This window comes from Zonotrichia albicollis, chromosome 3 (assembly GCF_047830755.1).
Source record: "Zonotrichia albicollis isolate bZonAlb1 chromosome 3, bZonAlb1.hap1, whole genome shotgun sequence".
Taxonomy (NCBI): Eukaryota; Metazoa; Chordata; class Aves; order Passeriformes; family Passerellidae; genus Zonotrichia; species Zonotrichia albicollis.
Window position 1 is genome coordinate 2,622,238 of NC_133821.1, and position 18,090 is coordinate 2,640,327.

Here is an 18,090-nt window from a genome sequence, read left to right on the forward strand (position 1 = left end):
TCCCATAAATCCATTTCTATTGATTCAGATATTTCCCTATTTTTTATGGATTTATTCCATAAATCCATGTATGTATTTTTATGGATAATTCCATATTTTACATTGATTTATCCCATAAATCCATTTCTATTGATTAGGATATTTCCATATTTTAGATTGATTTATTCTATAAATTTATTGATTTGGATGTTTCCATATTTTATATTGATTTATTCCATAAATCCATGTATTTATTTCTATGGATATTTCCATATTTTTTATGGATTTTTTCCATAAATCCATGTATGTATTTCTATGGATATTTCCATATTTTACATGGATTTATCCCATCAATCCATTTCCATTGCTTCGCACATTTCCGTATTTGGTGTCCCCGCTCCTGGATCCGGTGTCCCCTCCCTGGGAGGGTCCCGGGCTGGAATGGGACGAGCTTTGGGATCCTTCCAATCAAACATCCAGGGATTGGGAGGCCGCAGCCTCTGGGGATCCCTTCCCATCAAACATCCAGGGATTGGGAGGCCGCAGCCTCTCGGGATCCCTTCCCATCAAACATCCAGGGATTGGGAGGCCGCAGCCTCCCTGGGGATCCCTTCCCATCACACATCCAGGGATTGGGAGGCCGCAGCCTCTGGGGATCCCTTCCCATCAAACATCCAGGGATTGGGAGGCCGCAGCCTCTCAGGATCCCTTCCCATCAAACATCCAGGGATTGGGAGGCCGCAGCCTCTCGGGATCCCTTCCCATCAAACATCCAGGGATTGGGAGGCCGCAGCCTCTGGGGATCCCTTCCCATCAAACATCCAGGGATTGGGAGGCCGCAGCCTCTGGGGATCCCTTCCCATCAAACATCCAGGGACTGGGAGGCTGCAGCCTCTGGGGATCCCTTCCCATCAAACATCCAGGGATTGGGAGGCCGCAGCCTCTCTGGGGAATCTCGGGGCAGTTCCTGGCCAAGATCCCCCCGAAATCTCACTTTTCCCAGTTGGAGCCATTCCCTGGGTCCTGTCCCTCCATGCCCAGTCCCTCTCCAGCTCTCCTGGAGCCCCTTCAGGGCCTGGAAGGGGCTCTGAGCTCTCCCTGGAGCCTTCCCTGATCCAGGTGAGCACCCAAAGATCCTGGAAGGGCTCTGAGGTTCTTTCTTCTCTCCAGGTGAACATTTCCATCTCCTGGAATGGACTCTGAGCTCTCCCTGGATCCTTCCCTGATCCAGGTGAGCACCCAAAGCTCCTGGAAGGATTCTGAGGTTCTTTCTTCTCTCCAGGTGAACATTCCCAGCTCCTGGAAGTGTTCTGAGGGTCCAGGTGAAAATCCAAAGCTCCTGGAAGGGCTCTGAGTGTCCTTTTCTCCAGGTGAACATTCCCATCTCCTGGAATGGACTCTGGGCCCTCCCTGGATCCTTCTCCTCTCCAGGGGAGCACACAAAGCTCCAGGAAGGGTCCCTGGAAGGGCTCTGAGGTTCCAGGTGAAAATCCAAAGCTCCTGGAAGGGCTCTGAGTGTCCTTTTCTCCCGGTGAACATTTCCATCTCCTGGAATGGCCTCTTTAGTCTCCCTGGATCCTTCCCTGATCCAGGTGAGCACCCAAAGCTCCTGGAAGGGCTCTGAGGTTCTTTCTTCTCTCCCGGTGAACATTTCCATCTCCTAGAGGGGCTCTGAGGGTCCAGGTGAGCACCCAAAGCTTCTGGAAGGGCTCTGAGGTTCCTTCTCTTCTCCAGGTGAACATTCCCAGATCCTGGAAGGGCTCTGAGGGTCCAGGTGAAAATCCAAAGCTCCTGGAAGGGTTCTGAGTGTCCTTTTCTCCAGGTGAACATTCCCAGCCCCTGGAAGGGCTCCGAAGTCTCCCTGGATCCTTCTCTTCTCCAAGTGAGCACCCAAAGTTCCTGGAAGGGTTCTGAGGGTCCTTTTCCTCTCCAGGTGAACATTCCCAGCTCCTGGAATGGGCTCTGAGCTCTGCCTGGATCCTTCTCTTCTCCAGGTGAGCACCCAAAGCTCCTGGAAGGATTCTGAGGTTCTTTCTTCTCTCCAGGTGAACATTTCCATCTCCTGGAAGGGCTCTGAGGGTCCTTTTCTCCAGGTGAACATTCCCAGCGTCTGGAATGGGCTCTGAAGTCTTCCTGGATCCTTCTCATCTCCAAGTGAACACCGAAAGCTCCTGGAAGGGCTCTGAGGGTCCTTGGCTTCTCCAGGTGAACATTCCCAGCTCCTGGAATGGGCTCTGAGCTCTGCCTGGATCCTTCCCTGATCCAGGTGAGCATCCAAAGCTCCTGGAAGGGCTCTGAGGTTCCTTCTCTTCTGCAGGTGAACATTTCCAGCTTCTGGAAGGGCTCTGAGGGTCCAGGTGAAAATCCAAAGCTCCTGGAATGGGCTCTGAGTGTCCTTTTCTCCAGGTGAACATTTCCATCTCCTGGAATGGGCTCTGAGCTCTCCATGGATCCTTCTCCTCTCCAGGTGAGCACCCAAAGCTCCTGAAAGGGCTCTGAGTCTCCTTTTCTCCAGGTGAACATTCCCAGCCCCTGGAATGGGCTCTGAGCTCTGCCTGGATCTTTCCCTGATCCAGGTGAGCACCCAAAGCTCCTGGAAGGGTTCTGAGTCTCCTTTTCTCCAGGTGAACATTTCCATCTCCTAGAGGGGCTCTGAGGGTCCAGGTGAAAATCCAAAACTCCTGGAAGGGCTCTGAGTGTCCTTTTCTCCAGGTGAGCATTTCCATCTCCTGGAAGGAGCTCTGAGCTCTGCCTGGATCCTTCTCTTCTCCAGGTGAGCACCCAAAGCTCCTGGAAGGGCTGAGGTTCTTTCTTCTCTCCAGGTGAACATTCCCAGCCGCTGGAATGGGCTCTGAGTCTCCTTTTCTCCAGGCGAACATTTCCATCTCCTGGAATGGGCTCTGAGCTCTGCCTGGGTCCTTCTCTTCTCCAGGTGAGCACCCAAAGCTCCTGGAAGGGCTCTGAGGTTCTTTCTTCTCTCCAGGTGAACATTTCCAGCTCCTGGAAGGGTTCTGAGGGTCCAGGTGAAAATCCAAAACTCCTGGAAGGGTTCTGAGTGTCCTTTTCTCCAGGTGAACATTCCCAGCGTCTGGAATGGGCTCTGATTTCTCCATGGATCCTTCTCTTCTCCAGGTGAACACTGAAAGGTCCTGGAAGGGCTCTGAGTGTCCTTTTCTCCAGGTGAACATTCCCAGCTCCTGGAAGGAGCTCTGAGCTCTGCCTTGATCCTTCTCTTCTCCAGGTGAGCATCCAAAGCTCCTGGAAGGATTCTGAGGTTCCTTCTCTTCTGTAGGTGAACATTTCCAGATCCTGGAAGGGCTCTGAGGGTCCAGGTGAAAATCCAAAGCTCCTGGAAGGGCTCTGAGTGTCCTTCCCTTCCCTGGATGAACATTCCCAGCCCCTGGAAGGGCTCTGAGCTCGATCCCTCCCTTCTCCGGGTGATCCCTCCAAACTCTCCCAGCCTGGCTCCACGGCAGTTCCTCTCTCCTGGCCCCGCAGGGATGGCAGCTGCCCCAAAAGCCGAACTTCCCACCTCGTTAATTCACAAATCCCGTCAATCCTGAGCGCCTGAAACCCCGCAGGATCCCATCCCCGCTCATCCAACCCTTCAGGAAGGGGCTGGCAGGAGCAGCCTTTGCTCCTCGGCCGCTTTGCTGCCACAGCTCCCAGCGAGGGCGATCGGGATCCAAATCCAGAGGAGGATTTCTCATCCTGACCTTTCTCCGTGCGGAGCCGAACCCCAAAGCCCCAACACGCGGCTCCCCACGGCCACAGCCCCGCCTGCAGCCTTTGGGAGGGTGACCTGGGAAGCTGGAAGGGATTTTTCCAGCATGTCGGATCTCAAGATTTCAGTCCTGAGATGCTGAGCCTCCGAGACCACCTTGGGGGGCTCGGGAGTCCTGGAATGTTGCCAGAAGTGTCTGGTGGCAGGACTTTAACCCTACACAGGAGACGACAAGGATGAGGGCTTCACCGGGTGAATGGTGAAGGGATTAGTTAATTAGAGAGTGAGACACAGGGTTTAGGATTTCTGTACAGGGGGGTTTAGAGGAGTAAGATGGAGGAATTGGGGTGTGTCCTGCCCTCCTTCTTCTTCCTCCTCTCCTCCATCTTCTTTGGCCACGGTGGCACCTTTGGATTGGTTATTACTGAGAGTACACCGAGTTATAAGAATAGATGGTATTGGGGAAAAATGATAAATATTGTACACGTAACAATGGGTATAAAGATACGTGGCTGCCCGGGAGGGCAGACAGTGTGCTCATGGCTGACTGCTGAGCGGATCTCTGGTGGCTGAAAGAACATCTTTTAGATAAACAATTAATAAACATAAAAACCAGAAAGAAGAACTGAAGCCTCTTCTCGTCCTTCGATACGCGGGCTGCCCCAAGGCCACCCCGGGCCTTTCCAGGCCCTTCAAACAGCCGAGATTAAACCGGACACCAGCACACCGAACAAAGAGGAGGAGGAGGAGGGAAAAGAGCCGGGCCCATCAAACGGCGATGAAACGGGAAAAGGCGCTGCTGGGTGGTTGTGAGCTGCAGAACTGAGCTCTGAGCCGGCTCCTGCAGAGAGGGACGTGCTCAGCGCTGATGTGACAGCTCCAGCTCTGCCCCTCCCAGCAGGAGAGTCGCTGGTGAGGGCAGCAAAATGGCATTTCTTTCATTTGTGCCTTGACAGTCATTATTTGCTTTATTTGCCTTGGAAAAACACCCCAAAAAAAAAAAAAAAAACCAACTAGCTGAATTTGGAAAAAAATGGATTTGCCCCAAGGAAGTGGTGAATAGTCAGGGATGTGAGGTTTGGGGTTGGTGGATTCCGGGGAGGAGGAGGAGGAGGAGGAAGGAGCTGTTTGTGGTTTTTGAGCAAAGACCGACGGCGGGTTTGCTTGCGGCGTTCTTGGAGACGCATCTGAGCTGAGGCTCTCCTGACCTCGGTGGGTCAGGAACTCTGGGATTCCCTGAATTATTCCCTGAATGATTCCCTGAATTATTCCCTGAATGATTCCCTGAATTTTGGGGATTTTGGGGATTTTTGGACTTGCCTGGTCGGAGCCATCGCGGGGTTTGGGAGCTGGGCTGGGTGATGTGGGTGGGCTCAGGAATTCTGAATTTCCCTGAATTATTCCCTGAATTATTCCCTGAGTTATTCCCTGAATTATTCCCTGAATTTTGGGGATTTTGGGGATTTTGGGACTTGCCTGGTCGTTGATGAGCCGATGGCTCAGGGGGGTCCAGGAGCTGAGGCGCAGCCTGGAGCCATCGCGGGGTTTGGGAGCTGGGCTGGGTGACCTGGGTGGGTCAGGAATTCTGAATTTCCCTGAATTATTCCCTGAATTATTCCCTGAGTTATTCCCTGAGTTATTCCCTGAATTATTCCCTGAATTTTTCCCTGAATTTCAGGATTTTGGGAACTTGCCTGGTCGTTGATGAGCCGATGGTTCAGGGGGGAGAATTTTGAGACTATTCCAAACCAATCTTCAGGGACATAAATCCTGGAATTGGCTTTTCCTTGAGGTGTTGTGCTGGATGATCTCGGTGGGTCAGGAATTCTGGATTTCCCTGAATTATTCCCTGAATTATTCCCTGAGTTATTCCCTGAATTATTCCCTGAATTTTTCCCTGAATTTCAGGATTTTGGGAACTTGCCTGGTCGTTCATGAGCCAATGGCTGAGGGGGGTCCAGGAGCTGAGGCGGAGCCTGGAGCCCTCGCGGGGTTTGGGAGCTGGGCTGGGTGACCTGGGTGGGTCAGGAATTCTGAATTTCCCTGAATTATTCCCTGAATTATTCCCTGAATTATTCCCTGAATTATTCCCTGAATTTCAGGATTTTGGGGACTTGCCTGGTCGTTGATGAGCCGATGGTTCAGGGGGCAGAATTTTGAGACTATTCCAAACCAATCCTTGGGGAATAAATTCTGGAATTGGCTTTTCCTTGAGATGTTGTGCTGGATGACCTTGGTGGGCTCAGGAATTCTGAATTTCCCTGAATTATTCCCTGAATGATTCCCTGAATGATTCCATGAATTATTCCCTGAATTATGCCCTGAATGATTCCCTGAATTTTGGGGATTTTGGGGATTTTTGGACTTGCCTGGTCGGAGCCATCGCGGGGTTTGGGAGCTGGGCTGGGTGATGTGGGTGGGCTCAGGAATTCTGAATTTCCCTGAATTATTCCCTGAATTATTCCCTGAGTTATTCCCTGAATTATTCCCTGAATTTTGGGGATTTTGGGAACTTGCCTGGTCGTTGATGAGCCGATGGCTGAGGGGGGTCCAGGAGCTGAGGCGGAGCCTGGAGCCATCGCGGGGTTTGGGAGCTGGGCTGGGTGACCTGGGTGGGTCAGGAATTCTGAATTTCCCTGAATTATTCCCTGAATTATTCCCTGAATTTTGGAGATTTTGGGGATTTTGGGGACTTGCCTGGTCATTGATGAGCCGATGGCTCAGGGGGGTCCAGGAGCTGAGGCGGAGCCTGGAGCCCTCGCGGGGTTTGGGAGCTGGGCTGAGTGACCTGGGTGGGTCAGGCATTGTGAATTTCCCTTAATGATTCCCTGAATTATTCCCTGAATTATTCCCTGAGTTATTCCCTGAATTTTGGGGATTTTGGGGACTTGCCTGGTCGTTCATGAGCCGATGGTTGAGGGGGGTCCAGGAGCTGAGACGGAGCCTGGAGCCATCGCGGGGTTTGGGAGCTGGGCTGGGTGACCTGGGTGGGTCAGGAGTTGTGAATTTCCCTGAATTTTTCCCTGAATTATTCCCTGAATTATTCCCTAAATTATTCCCTGAATTATTCCCTGAATTTTTCCCTGAATTTCAGGATTTTGGGGACTTGCCTGGTTGTTCATGAGCCGATGGTTCAGGGGGGAGAATTTTGAGACTATTCCAAACCAATCTTCAGGGAAATAAATCCTGGAATTGGCTTTTCTTTGAGGTGTTGTGCTGGATGACCTCGGTGGGTTCAGGAATTCTGAATTTCCCTGAATTATTCCCTGAATTTTGGGGATTTTGGGACTTGCCTGGTCGTTCATGAGCCGATGGTTCAGAGGGGGGTCCAGGAGCTGAGGCGGATCCTGGAGATATCGCGGGGTTTGGGAGCTGGGCTGGGTGACCTGGGTGGGTCAGGAATTCTGAATTTCCCTGAATTATTCCCTGAATTATTCCCTGAGTTATTCCCTGAATTATTCCCTGAATTTTGGGGATTTTGGGGATTTTTGGACTTGCCTGGTCGGAGCCATCGCGGGGTTTGGGAGCTGGGCTGGGTGACCTGGGTGGGTCAGGAATTCTGAATTTCCCTGAATTATTCCCTAAATTATTCCCTGAATTATTCCCTGAATTTTTCCCTGAATTTCAGGATTTTGGGGACTTGCCTGGTCGTTCATGAGCCGATGGTTCAGGGGGGAGAATTTTGAGACTATTCCAAACCAATCTTCAAGGACATAAATCCTGGAATTGGCTTTTCCTTGAGGTGTTGTGCTGGGTGACCTGGGTGGGTTCAGGAATTCTGAATTTCCCTGAATTATTCCCTGAATTATTCCCTGAATTATTCCCTGAATTTTGGGGATTTTGGGGATTTTGGGACTTGCCTGGTCGTTGATGAGCCGATGGCTGAGGGGGGTCCAGGAGCTGAGGCGGAGCCTGGAGCCCTCGCGGGGTTTGGGAGCCGCAAACGCCATCGGGAACGTGGGGGCTGCAAACGGAAAAAATGGAGAAAAAATGGAATTTTAGTGAGGGATCCAATGGGATAAAGGTGGGCGTTATCCCTGTGCCATTTGGTTAGTATTTATGGGAAAAAATGGAATTTTAACAAGGAAAAAAAAATTATTTTAATGAGGGATCCAATGGAACGAAGATGGGTGTCATCACTGCGCCATTCATTAGTTTTTATGGGAAAAATGGAATTTTAACAAGGAAATAAATAGAATTTTAATGAGGGATCCAATGGGACGAAGATGGGTGTCATCACTGTGCCATTCATTAGTTTTTATGGGAAAAAATGGAATTTTAACATGGGAAAAAATAGAATTTTAACAAGGAGAAAATAGAATTTCAACAAGGGATCCAGTGGAAAAAAGGTGGGTGTTACCATTGTGCCATTCATTAGTTTTTATGGAAAAAATGGAATTTTAACAAGGAAAAAAAATTATTTTAATGAGGGATCCAATGGAACGAAGATGGGTGCCATCACTGTGCCATTCATTAGTTTTTATGGGAAAAATGGAATTTTAACAAGGAAAAAAATAGAATTTCAACAAGGGATCCAGTGGAACAAATGTGGGTGTTACCATTGTGCCTTTCTTTCATTTTTTATGGGAAAAATGGAATTTTAACAAGGAAAAAAATTATTTTAATGAGGGATCCAATGGAACGAAGATGGGTGTCATCACTGTGCCATTCATTAGTTTTTATGGGAAAAATGGAATTTTAACATGGGAAAAAAATAGAATTTTAACAAGGAGAAAATAGAATTTCAACAAGGGATCCAGTGGAACAAAGGTGGGTGTTACCATTGTGCCATTCTTTCATTTTTATGGGAAAAATGGAATTTTAACAAGTAAAAAAAAATTATTTTAATGAGGGATCCAATGGAATGAAGATGGGTGTCATCACTGTGCCATTCATTAGTTTTTATGGGAAAAATGGAATTTTAACAAGGAAAAAAAAAATTATTTTAATGAGGGATCCAATGGAACAAAGATGGGTGTCATCACTGTGCCATTCATTAGTTTTTATGGGAAAAAATGGAATTTTAACAAGGAAATAAATAGAATTTTAATGAGGGATCCAATGGAACGAAGATGGGTGCCATCACTGCGCCATTCATTAGTTTTTATGGGAAAAAATGGAATTTTAACATGGGAAAAAAATAGAATTTTAACAAGGAGAAAATAGAATTTCAACAAGGGATCGAGTGGAACAAAGGTGGGTGTTACCATTGTGCCTTTCTTTCATTTTTATGGGAAAAAAGGGAATTTTAACAAGGAAATAAATAGAATTTTAATGAGGGATCCAATGGAACGAAGATGGGTGTCATCACTGCGCCATTCATTAGTTTTTATGGGAAAAATGGAATTTTAACAAGGAAAAAAGATAATTTTAATGAGGGATCCAATGGGACGAAGATGGGTGCTATCACTGTGCCATTCATTAGTTTTTATGGGAAAAATGGAATTTTAACAAGGAAATAAATAGAATTTAAATGAGGGATCCAATGGAACGAAGATGGGTGCCATCACTGCGCCATTCATTAGTTTTTATGGGAAAAATGGAATTTTAATAAGGAAAAAAATAGAATTTTAACAAGGAGAAAATAGAATTTCAACAAGGGATCCAGTGGAACAAAGGTGGGTGTTACCATTGTGCCTTTCTTTCATTTTTTTATGGGAAAAATGGAATTTTAACAGGGAAAAAAAATAATTTTAAAGAGGGATCCAATGGAATGAAGATGGGTGTCATCACTGCGCCATTCATTAGTTTTTATGGGAAAAATGGAATTTTAACAAGGAAAAAAAAGATAATTTTAATGAGGGATCCAATGGAACGAAGATGGGTGTTACCATTGTGCCTTTCTTTCATTTTTTATGGGAAAAATGGAATTTTAACAAGGAAAAATTTAGAATTTTAATGAGGGATCCAATGGAACGAAGATGGGTGTCATCACTGCACCATTCATTAGTTTTTATGGGAAAAATGGAATTTTAACAAGGAAAAAAAAAAATTTAATGAGGGATCCAATGGAACGAAGATGGGTGTCATCACTGTGCCATTCATTAGTTTTTATGGGAAAAATGGAATTTTAACAAGGAAAAAAAAAAATTTTAATGAGGGATCCAATGGAACGAAGATGGGTGTCATCACTGCGCCATTCATTAGTTTTTATGGGAAAAATGGAATTTTAACAAGGAAAAAAATAGAATTTTAATGAGGGATCCAATGGAATGAAGATGGGTGCCGTCACTGTGCCATTCATTAGTTTTTATGGGAAAAAATGGAATTTTAACATGGGAAAAAAATAGAATTTTAACAAGGAGAAAATAGAATTTCAACAAGGGATCCAGTGGAACAAAGGTGGGTGTTACCATTGTGCCTTTCTTTCATTTTTTATGGGAAAAATGGAATTTTAGCAAGGAAAAAAATAGAATTATAATGAGGAATCCAATAGAACGAAGATGGGTGCCATCACTGTGCCATTCATTAGTTTTTATGGGAAAAATGGAATTTTAACAAGGAGAAAATAGAATTTTAACAAGGGATCCAGTGGAACAAAGGTGGGTGTTACCATTGTGCCTTTCTTTCATTTTTATGGGAAAAATGGAATTTTAACAAGGAAAAAAATAGAATTATAATGAGGAATCTAATGGAACAGAGATGGGCATTGTTCCTGTGCCATTCCTTCATTTTCATGGAAAAAATGGAATTTTAATGAGGGATCCAATGGAATAAAGGTGGATGACATCACTGTGACATTCGTTAGTGTTTTATCAGAAAAAATAGAATTTTAACGAGGAAAAAAAATAGAATTTTAATGAGGGATCCAAAGGAATAAAGATGGATGTTATCCCTGTGCCATTCATTAGTTTTTATGGGAAAAAATGGAATTTTAACAAGGAATCCAGTGGAACAAAGGTGGGTGTTACCATTGTGCCTTTCTTTAATTTTTATGGGGAAAAATGGAATTTTAACAAGGAAAAAAATAGAATTTTAATGAGGGATCCAATGGAACGAAGATGGGTGTCATCACTGTGCCATTCATTAGTTTTTATGGGAAAAAATGGAATTTTAACAAGGAAAAAAAAATAATTTTATTGAGGGATCCAATGGGACGAAGATGGGTGTCATCACTGTGCCATTCATTAGTTTTTATGGGAAAAATGGAATTTTAACAAGGAAATAAATAGAATTTTAATGAGGGATCCAATGGAACGAAGATGGGTGTCATCACTGCACCATTCATTAGTTTATATGGGAAAAATGGAATTTTAATAAGGAAAAAAATAGAATTTTAACAAGGAGAAAATAGAATTTCAACAAGGGATCCAGTGGAACAAAGGTGGGTGTTACCATTGTGCCATTCTTTCATTTTTATGGGAAAAATGGAATTTTAACAAGGAAAAAAAAATTATTTTAGTGAGGGATCCAATGGAATGAAGATGGGTGTCATCACTGCACCATTCATTAGTTTTTATGGGAAAAATGGAATTTTAACATGGGAAAAAAATAGAATTTTAACAAGGAGAAAATAGAATTTCAACAAGGGATCCAGAGGAACAAAGGTGGGTGTTACCATTGTGCCTTTCTTTCATTTTTATGGGAAAAATGGAATTTTAACAAGGAAAAAAAAATTATTTTAATGAGGGATCCAATGGAACGAAGATGGGTGTCATCACTGCGCCATTCATTAGTTTTTATGGGAAAAATGGAATTTTAACATGGGGAAAAAAATCGAATTTTAATGAGGGATCCAATGGAACTAAGATGGGTGCCATCACTGTGCCATTCATTAGATTTTATGGGAAAAATGGAATTTTAACAAGGAAAAAAAAAAAATTTTAATGAGGGATCCAAGGGAACGAAGATGGGTGTCATCACTGCGCCATTCATTAGTTTATATGGGAAAAATGGAATTTTAATAAGGAAAAAAATAGAATTTTAACAAGGAGAAAATAGAATTTCAACAAGGGATCCAGTGGAACAAAGGTGGGTGTTACCATTGTGCCATTCTTTCATTTTTATGGGAAAAATGGAATTTTAACAAGGAAAAAAAAATTATTTTAGTGAGGGATCCAATGGAATGAAGATGGGTGTCATCACTGTGCCATTCATTAGTTTTTATGGGAAAAAATGGAATTTTAACAAGGAAAAAAAAATTATTTTAATGAGGAATCCAATGGGACGAAGATGGGTGTCATCACTGCGCCATTCATTAGTTTTTATGGGAAAAATGGAATTTTAACATGGGAAAAAAATAGAATTTTAACAAGGAGAAAATAGAATTTCAACAAGGGATCCAGTGGAACAAAGGTGGGTGTTACCATTGTGCCTTTCTTTCATTTTTATGGGAAAAATGGAATTTTAACAAGGAAAAAAATAGAATTTTAATGAGGGATCCAATGGAATGAAGATGGGTGTCATCACTGTGTCATTCATTAGTTTTTATGGGAAAAAATGGAATTTTAACAAGGAAAAAAAATATTTTAGTGAGGGATCCAATGGAACGAAGATGGGTGTCATCACTGCGCCATTCATTAGTTTTTATGGGAAAAATGGAATTTTAACAAGGAAAAAAAAATTATTTTAATGAGGGATCCAATGGAACGAAGATGGGTGTCATCACTGTGCCATTCATTAGTTTTTATGGGAAAAATGGAATTTTAACAAGGAAAAAAATAGAATTTCAACAAGGGATCCAGTGGAACAAAGGTGGGTGTTACCATTGTGCCATTCTTTCATTTTTATGGGAAAAATGGAATTTTAACATGGGAAAAAAATAGAATTTTAGCAAGGAGAAAATAGAATTTCAACAAGGGATCCAGTGGAACAAAGGTGGGTGTTACCATTGTGCCATTCTTTCATTTTTATGGGAAAAATGGAATTTTAACAAGGAAAAAAATAGAATTTTAATGAGGGATCCAATGGGACGAAGATGGGTGTCATCACTGTGCCATTCATTAGTTTTTATGGGAAAAAATGGAATTTTAACGAGGAAAAAAATAGAATTTTAAGGAGGGATCCGATAGAATAAAGATGGATGTTATCCCTGTGCTATTCATTAATTTTTATGGGAAAAAATGGAATTTTAATGAGGGATCCAATGGAATAAAGGTGGATGACATCACTGTGACATTCGTTAGTGTTTTATCAGAAAAAATAGAATTTTAACGAGGAAAAAAAATAGAATTTTAATGAGGGATCCAAAGGAATAAAAATGGATGTTATCCCTGTGCCATTCATTAGTTTTTATGGGAAAAAATGGAATTTTAACAAGGAATCCAGTGGAACAAAGATGGGCATTACCATTGAGCCATTCATTATTTTTTATGGAAAAAAATAGAATTTTAACAAGGAAAAAATTAGAATTTTAATGAGGACTCCAATGGAGCAAAGATGGGCGTTATCACTGTGCCATTCATTAGTTTTTATGGGAAAAATGGAATTTTAATAAGAAAAAAAAAATAGAATTTTAATGCAGGATCCAATGGAACAAGGATGGGTGTTATCCCTGGGCCATTCCTTAATTTTTGTGGAAAAAATTCAATTTATGAAGGAATTCAGTGATTCCATAGAACAAAGACGGGTGTTATCCCTGTGCTGTTCCTTCGTTCTCATGGGAAAAATTAGAATTTTAATAAGGAATTAAATGATTTCATGGAAGAAACATGAACAATATCCCTGTGCCATTCCTTCATTTTCATGGGAAAAATGTAATATAATCAGGTATTTACCAAAATCTCTCCTTTTTGGGACACCAAATATCTGAATTTTGTTCAGAAAAAGCAATTTGTCCATAAATGCAGAAAGGGTTGATGTTGGATTTGGTGATCCCAAAGATTTTTCCAACCTTAACAATTCCTGATTTTTGCAGGAATTTCCTCATCAGGTAAATCAGACATTTACCAAAATCTCCAGAAATATGGAGATATCAAACATCTCCCAAAATCAGATATTTACCAAAATCTCTCCTTTTTGGGACACCAAATATCTGAATTTTGTTCAGAAAAAGCAATTCCTCCATAAATCCCTGCCCAAACACAGGAAAAGGGAATTTTCCCCCCTTCATTTTCTCTCTCCTGCAGGATTTATTCCTCAGCTCTCCCATTTCCAGGCTGGAGCCTTCAGCTGCAGAAAACCCAATAATTTCTTTAACACATTATAAAAATCCCATTTCCTGGAAAATCTGAAACTTCAGGATCTGGGAAAAATCTGTGTAAAACTTTAGGATTTGGGAAAAATGTGTCTGAAAGTTTCAGGATCTGGGGAAATTCTGAAACCTGGGTTTGGGAAAAGTCTGTGTAAAACTTCAGGATTTGGGAAAAGTCTGAAAGTTCAGGGTCTGGGTAAATTCTGTCTGGAACTTCAGGGTTTGGGAAAAGTTCAGGATTTGGGACAAATGGGAAACTTCAGGATTTGGGAAAAATCTGTCTGAAAGTACAGATTTGTGAGCAAAAAACCAGATTTGTGACACACAAACAGATTTGTGACCAAAAAACCAGATTTGTGATGCAGAAACAGATTTGTGACACACAAGCAGATTTGTGACCAAAAAACCAAATTTGTGACCAAAAAACCAGATTTGTGACCAAAAAACCAGATTTGTGACACACAAACAGATTTGTGACCAAAAAACCAGATTTGTGATGCAGAAACAGATTTGTGACACACAAGCAGATTTGTGACCAAAAAACCAAATTTGTGACCAAAAAACCAGATTTGTGACCAAAAAACCAGATTTGTGACACACAAACAGATTTGTGACCAATAAAACCAGATTTGTGACCAAAAAAATAGATTTGTGGCACACACACAGATTTGTGACCAAAAAATGAGATTTGTGACCAAAAAATGAGATTTGTGACACCGAAACAGATTTGTGACCAAAAAACCAGATTTGTGACACACAGATTTGTGACCAAAAAATGAGATTTGTGACCAAAAAAACAGATTTGTGACACAGAAACAGATTTGTGACACACAAACAGATTTGTGACCAAAAAACAGATTTGTGACCAAAAACCCAGATTTGTGACACAGAAACAGATTTGTGACCAAAAAATCAGATTTGTGACCAAAAAACAGATTTGTGACCAAAAAACCAGATTTGTGACCAGAAAACCAGATTTGTGACGCACAAACAGATTTGTGACCAATAAAAACAGATTTGTGACCAGAAAACCAGATTTGTGACACACAAAGAGATTTGTGACCAATAAAAACAGATTTGTGACCAGAAAACCAGATTTGTGACGCACAAACAGATTTGTGACCAAAAACCCAGATTTGTGACCAAAAACCAGATTTGTGACACAGAAACAATTCCTGACACAGAAACGATTCCTGGCCCGTTTTGTGCTCCCATCCCACCAAACCCAGCCAGTGACCCAGCATTAAAATTAATTAAAATTAAAATTTTAATGAAGGCTTTAAAATTAACCCCAGCATTAAAATGAACCCCGTGCCCCCCACCCGGGTGGGTTTGGGCATTTCCAGGGGTGGGGATCCCACCAGGGCGGCTGCTCCAGTGTTCGACCCCCCAAATGTCCGACCTGACCCCCCCTGGCACAATTTGGGATCCTTTCCCCCAACCTGACACAATTTCAGGGCATTTCCTCCAACCTGAGCCCCCCGGCACAATTTGGGGTCATTTTCTCCAACCTGGCACAGTTTGAGGGCATTTCCTACAGCCTGAACCTGCCCTGGCACAATTTGAGTCCATTTCCTCCAACCTGGAACAATCTGAGGTCATTTCCTCCAACCTGGCACAATCTGAGGGCATTTCCTACAGCCTGAACCTGCCCTGGCACAATTTGGGATCATTTCCTCCAACCTGGCACAATTTGAGTCCATTTCCTCCAACCTGGCACAATCTGAGGGCATTTCCTCCAACCTGGCACGATTTGGGATCATTTCCTCCAACCTGAGCCTGCCTGGCACAATTTGGGGTCGTTTCCTCCAACCTGGCACAGTTTGAGGGCATTTCCTCCAACCTGGCACAATTTAAGGGCATTTCTTCCAACCTGCGCCCCCCGGGCACAATTTGGGGTAATTTCCTCCAACCTGGCACAATTTGAGTCCATTTCCCCCAACCTGAGCCCCCCTGGCACAATTTGGGGTCATTTCCTCCAACCTGGCACAATTTGGGATCATTTCCCCCAACCTGAGCCCCCCTGGCACAATTTGAGGGCATTTCCCCCAACCTGACCCCCCTGGCACAATTTGGGGTCATTTCCTCCAACCTGGCACAGTTTGAGGGCATTTCCTCCAATCTGGCACAATTTGAGTCCATTTCCTCCAACCTGAGCCTGCCTGGCACAATTTGAGGGCATTTCCTACAGCCTGAACACTCTTGGAACAATTTGAGGGCATTTCCTCCAACCTGGCACAGTTTGGGATCATTTCCCCCAACCTGAGCCCCCCCGGCACAATTTGAGGGCATTTCCTCCAACCTGGCACAGTTTGGGATCATTTCCCCCAACCTGAGCCTCCCCTGGCACAATTTGAGGTAATTTCACCCAACCTGTACCCTCTTGGCACAATTTGAGGGCATTTCCCCCAACCTGAGCCTCTCCTGGCACAATTTGGGATAACCTGAGCCCCCCTGGCACAATTTCAGGGCATTTCCTCCAACCTGAGCCCCCCTGGCACAATTTGAGGGCATTTCCTCCAACCTGGAACAATCTAAAGGCATTTCCTCCCACCTGAACCTGCCCTGGCACAATTTGGGATAACCTGAGCCCCCCTGGCACAATTTGGGGTCATTTCCCCCAACCTGGCACAATTTGAGTCCATTTCCTCCAACCTGAGCCTCTCCTGGCACAATTTGAGTCCATTTCCTCCAATCTGAGCCCCTCTTGGCACAATCTGAGTCCATTTCCTCCAACCTGAGCCTCTCCTGGCACAATTTGAGGTAATTTCACCCAACCTGTACCCTCTTGGAACAATTTGAGTCCATTTCCTCCAACCTGGCACAATTTGAAGGCATTTCCTCCAACCTGAGCCTCTCCTGGCACAATTTGGGATAACCTGAGCCCCCCCCTGGCACAATTTGAGTCCATTTCCTCCAACCTGGCACAGTTTGAGGGCATTCCTCCAACCTGAGCCCCCCTGGCACAATTTGGGGTAATTTCCCCCAGCCTGGCACAGTTTGGGATCATTTCCCCCAACCTGAGCCCCCCTGGCACAATTTGAGGTAATTTCACCCAACCTGTACCCTCTTGGAACAATTTGAAGGCATTTCCTCCAACCTGAGCCTCTCCTGGCACAACTTGGGATAACCTGAGCCCCCCTGGCACAATTTCAGAGCATTTCCTTCAATCTGAACCTCCCCTGGCACAATTTGAGGTCACTTCCCCCAACCTGGCACAATCTGAGGGCATTTCCCCCAACCTGGCACAATCTGAGGGCATTTCCTCCAACCTGGCACAATCTGAGGGCATTTCCTCCAACCTGGCACAATTTGGGGTCATTTCCTCCAACCTGAGCCTCTCCTGGCACAATTTCGGATAACGTGAGCCCCCCCTGGCACAGTTTGAGGGCATTTCCTCCAACCTGGCACAGTTTGAGGTAATTTCCTCCCACCCGAGCCTCTCCCGGCACAATTTGAAATTTGTTCCCTCTCATCCTGTCCCTGTTCCCTGGGAGCAATCCCGATCCCCCGGCTGTCCCCTCCTGTCAGGAGTTGTGCAGAGCCACAAGGTCCCCCCTGAGCCTCCTTTTCTCCAGGCTGAGCCCCTTCCCAGCTCCCTCAGCCCCTCCTGGTGCTCCAGATCCTTCCCCAGCTCCATTCCCTGGAACGCTCCAGCCCCTCAATGTCCCTCTTGTCCCCGAGTGCCCCAGCACTGCCCCGGCCCTGCTGCCACCCCGTGTCCCCCCGTGTCCCCTCACCTTCCTCCTCCCTCCTGCCGACGCCGCCTCCTCCTCTTCCTCCTCCCGCCTGTCCGCATCCCGTCGCTATGGCAACCCTGGGGGAAGGCGGCGCCAGCCAATCAGCCCCCGCCTCCTTCTCCCGCCCGTCCGCATCCCGTCTCCACGGCAACCCCGGGGGGCGCCAGCCAATCAGAGCCCCCCGGCGGCGTTAGAGAGGCCGGGGGTTGCGATCTACCTAGCAACCAGCCCCGCGCGCTCTAATTGGCTGGACGGAGGGGGAGTGGGCGGGGCGAGATGGCGCGGGGGGCGTGGTCTAACGGGGGCATGGCCTAGCGCTGCCGCCGCTGCCGCCGCCGCCACCCGAGGGGCGCGCGCGGGATCGTGAGGGCGGCGGGAGCTGAGCAGGTAACGGGGACATGGCGGGGACATGGCGGGGCATGGCGGGGACACGGCGGGGCCGCGCCGCCCTCAGGGGCTCGTCCGGGGACAGGCGGCCGCGGGGCTCGGCGCCCGTGCAGCGGGGCGGCCACGCA

General features: G+C 45.4%; 2 protein-coding genes across 10 annotated transcripts in view; one reads left to right on the forward strand and one right to left on the reverse strand.

The window, feature by feature from the left end:
• The window catches only part of FBXO16 (F-box protein 16), a 70,813-nt gene that overhangs the window by 51,048 nt on the left and 1,675 nt on the right, over positions 1-18,090 (reverse strand). For all 6 annotated transcript variants that reach the window (XM_074536453.1, XM_074536457.1, XM_074536456.1 and 3 more), the window contains exons 2-3: positions 17,576-17,652; positions 7,564-7,667 (exon numbers count right to left, since the gene is read on the reverse strand). In XM_074536453.1, the coding sequence (XP_074392554.1) occupies positions 7,564-7,667; positions 17,576-17,652 (181 nt within the window). The remainder of the gene's footprint in view (positions 1-7,563; positions 7,668-17,575; positions 17,653-18,090) is intronic.
• The window catches only part of FZD3 (frizzled class receptor 3), a 101,234-nt gene continuing 100,963 nt past the window's right edge, over positions 17,820-18,090 (forward strand). For all 4 annotated transcript variants that reach the window (XM_074536446.1, XM_074536447.1, XM_074536449.1 and 1 more), the window contains exon 1: positions 17,820-17,962. The gene's annotated coding sequence lies outside the window, so the exon portion shown is untranslated. The remainder of the gene's footprint in view (positions 17,963-18,090) is intronic.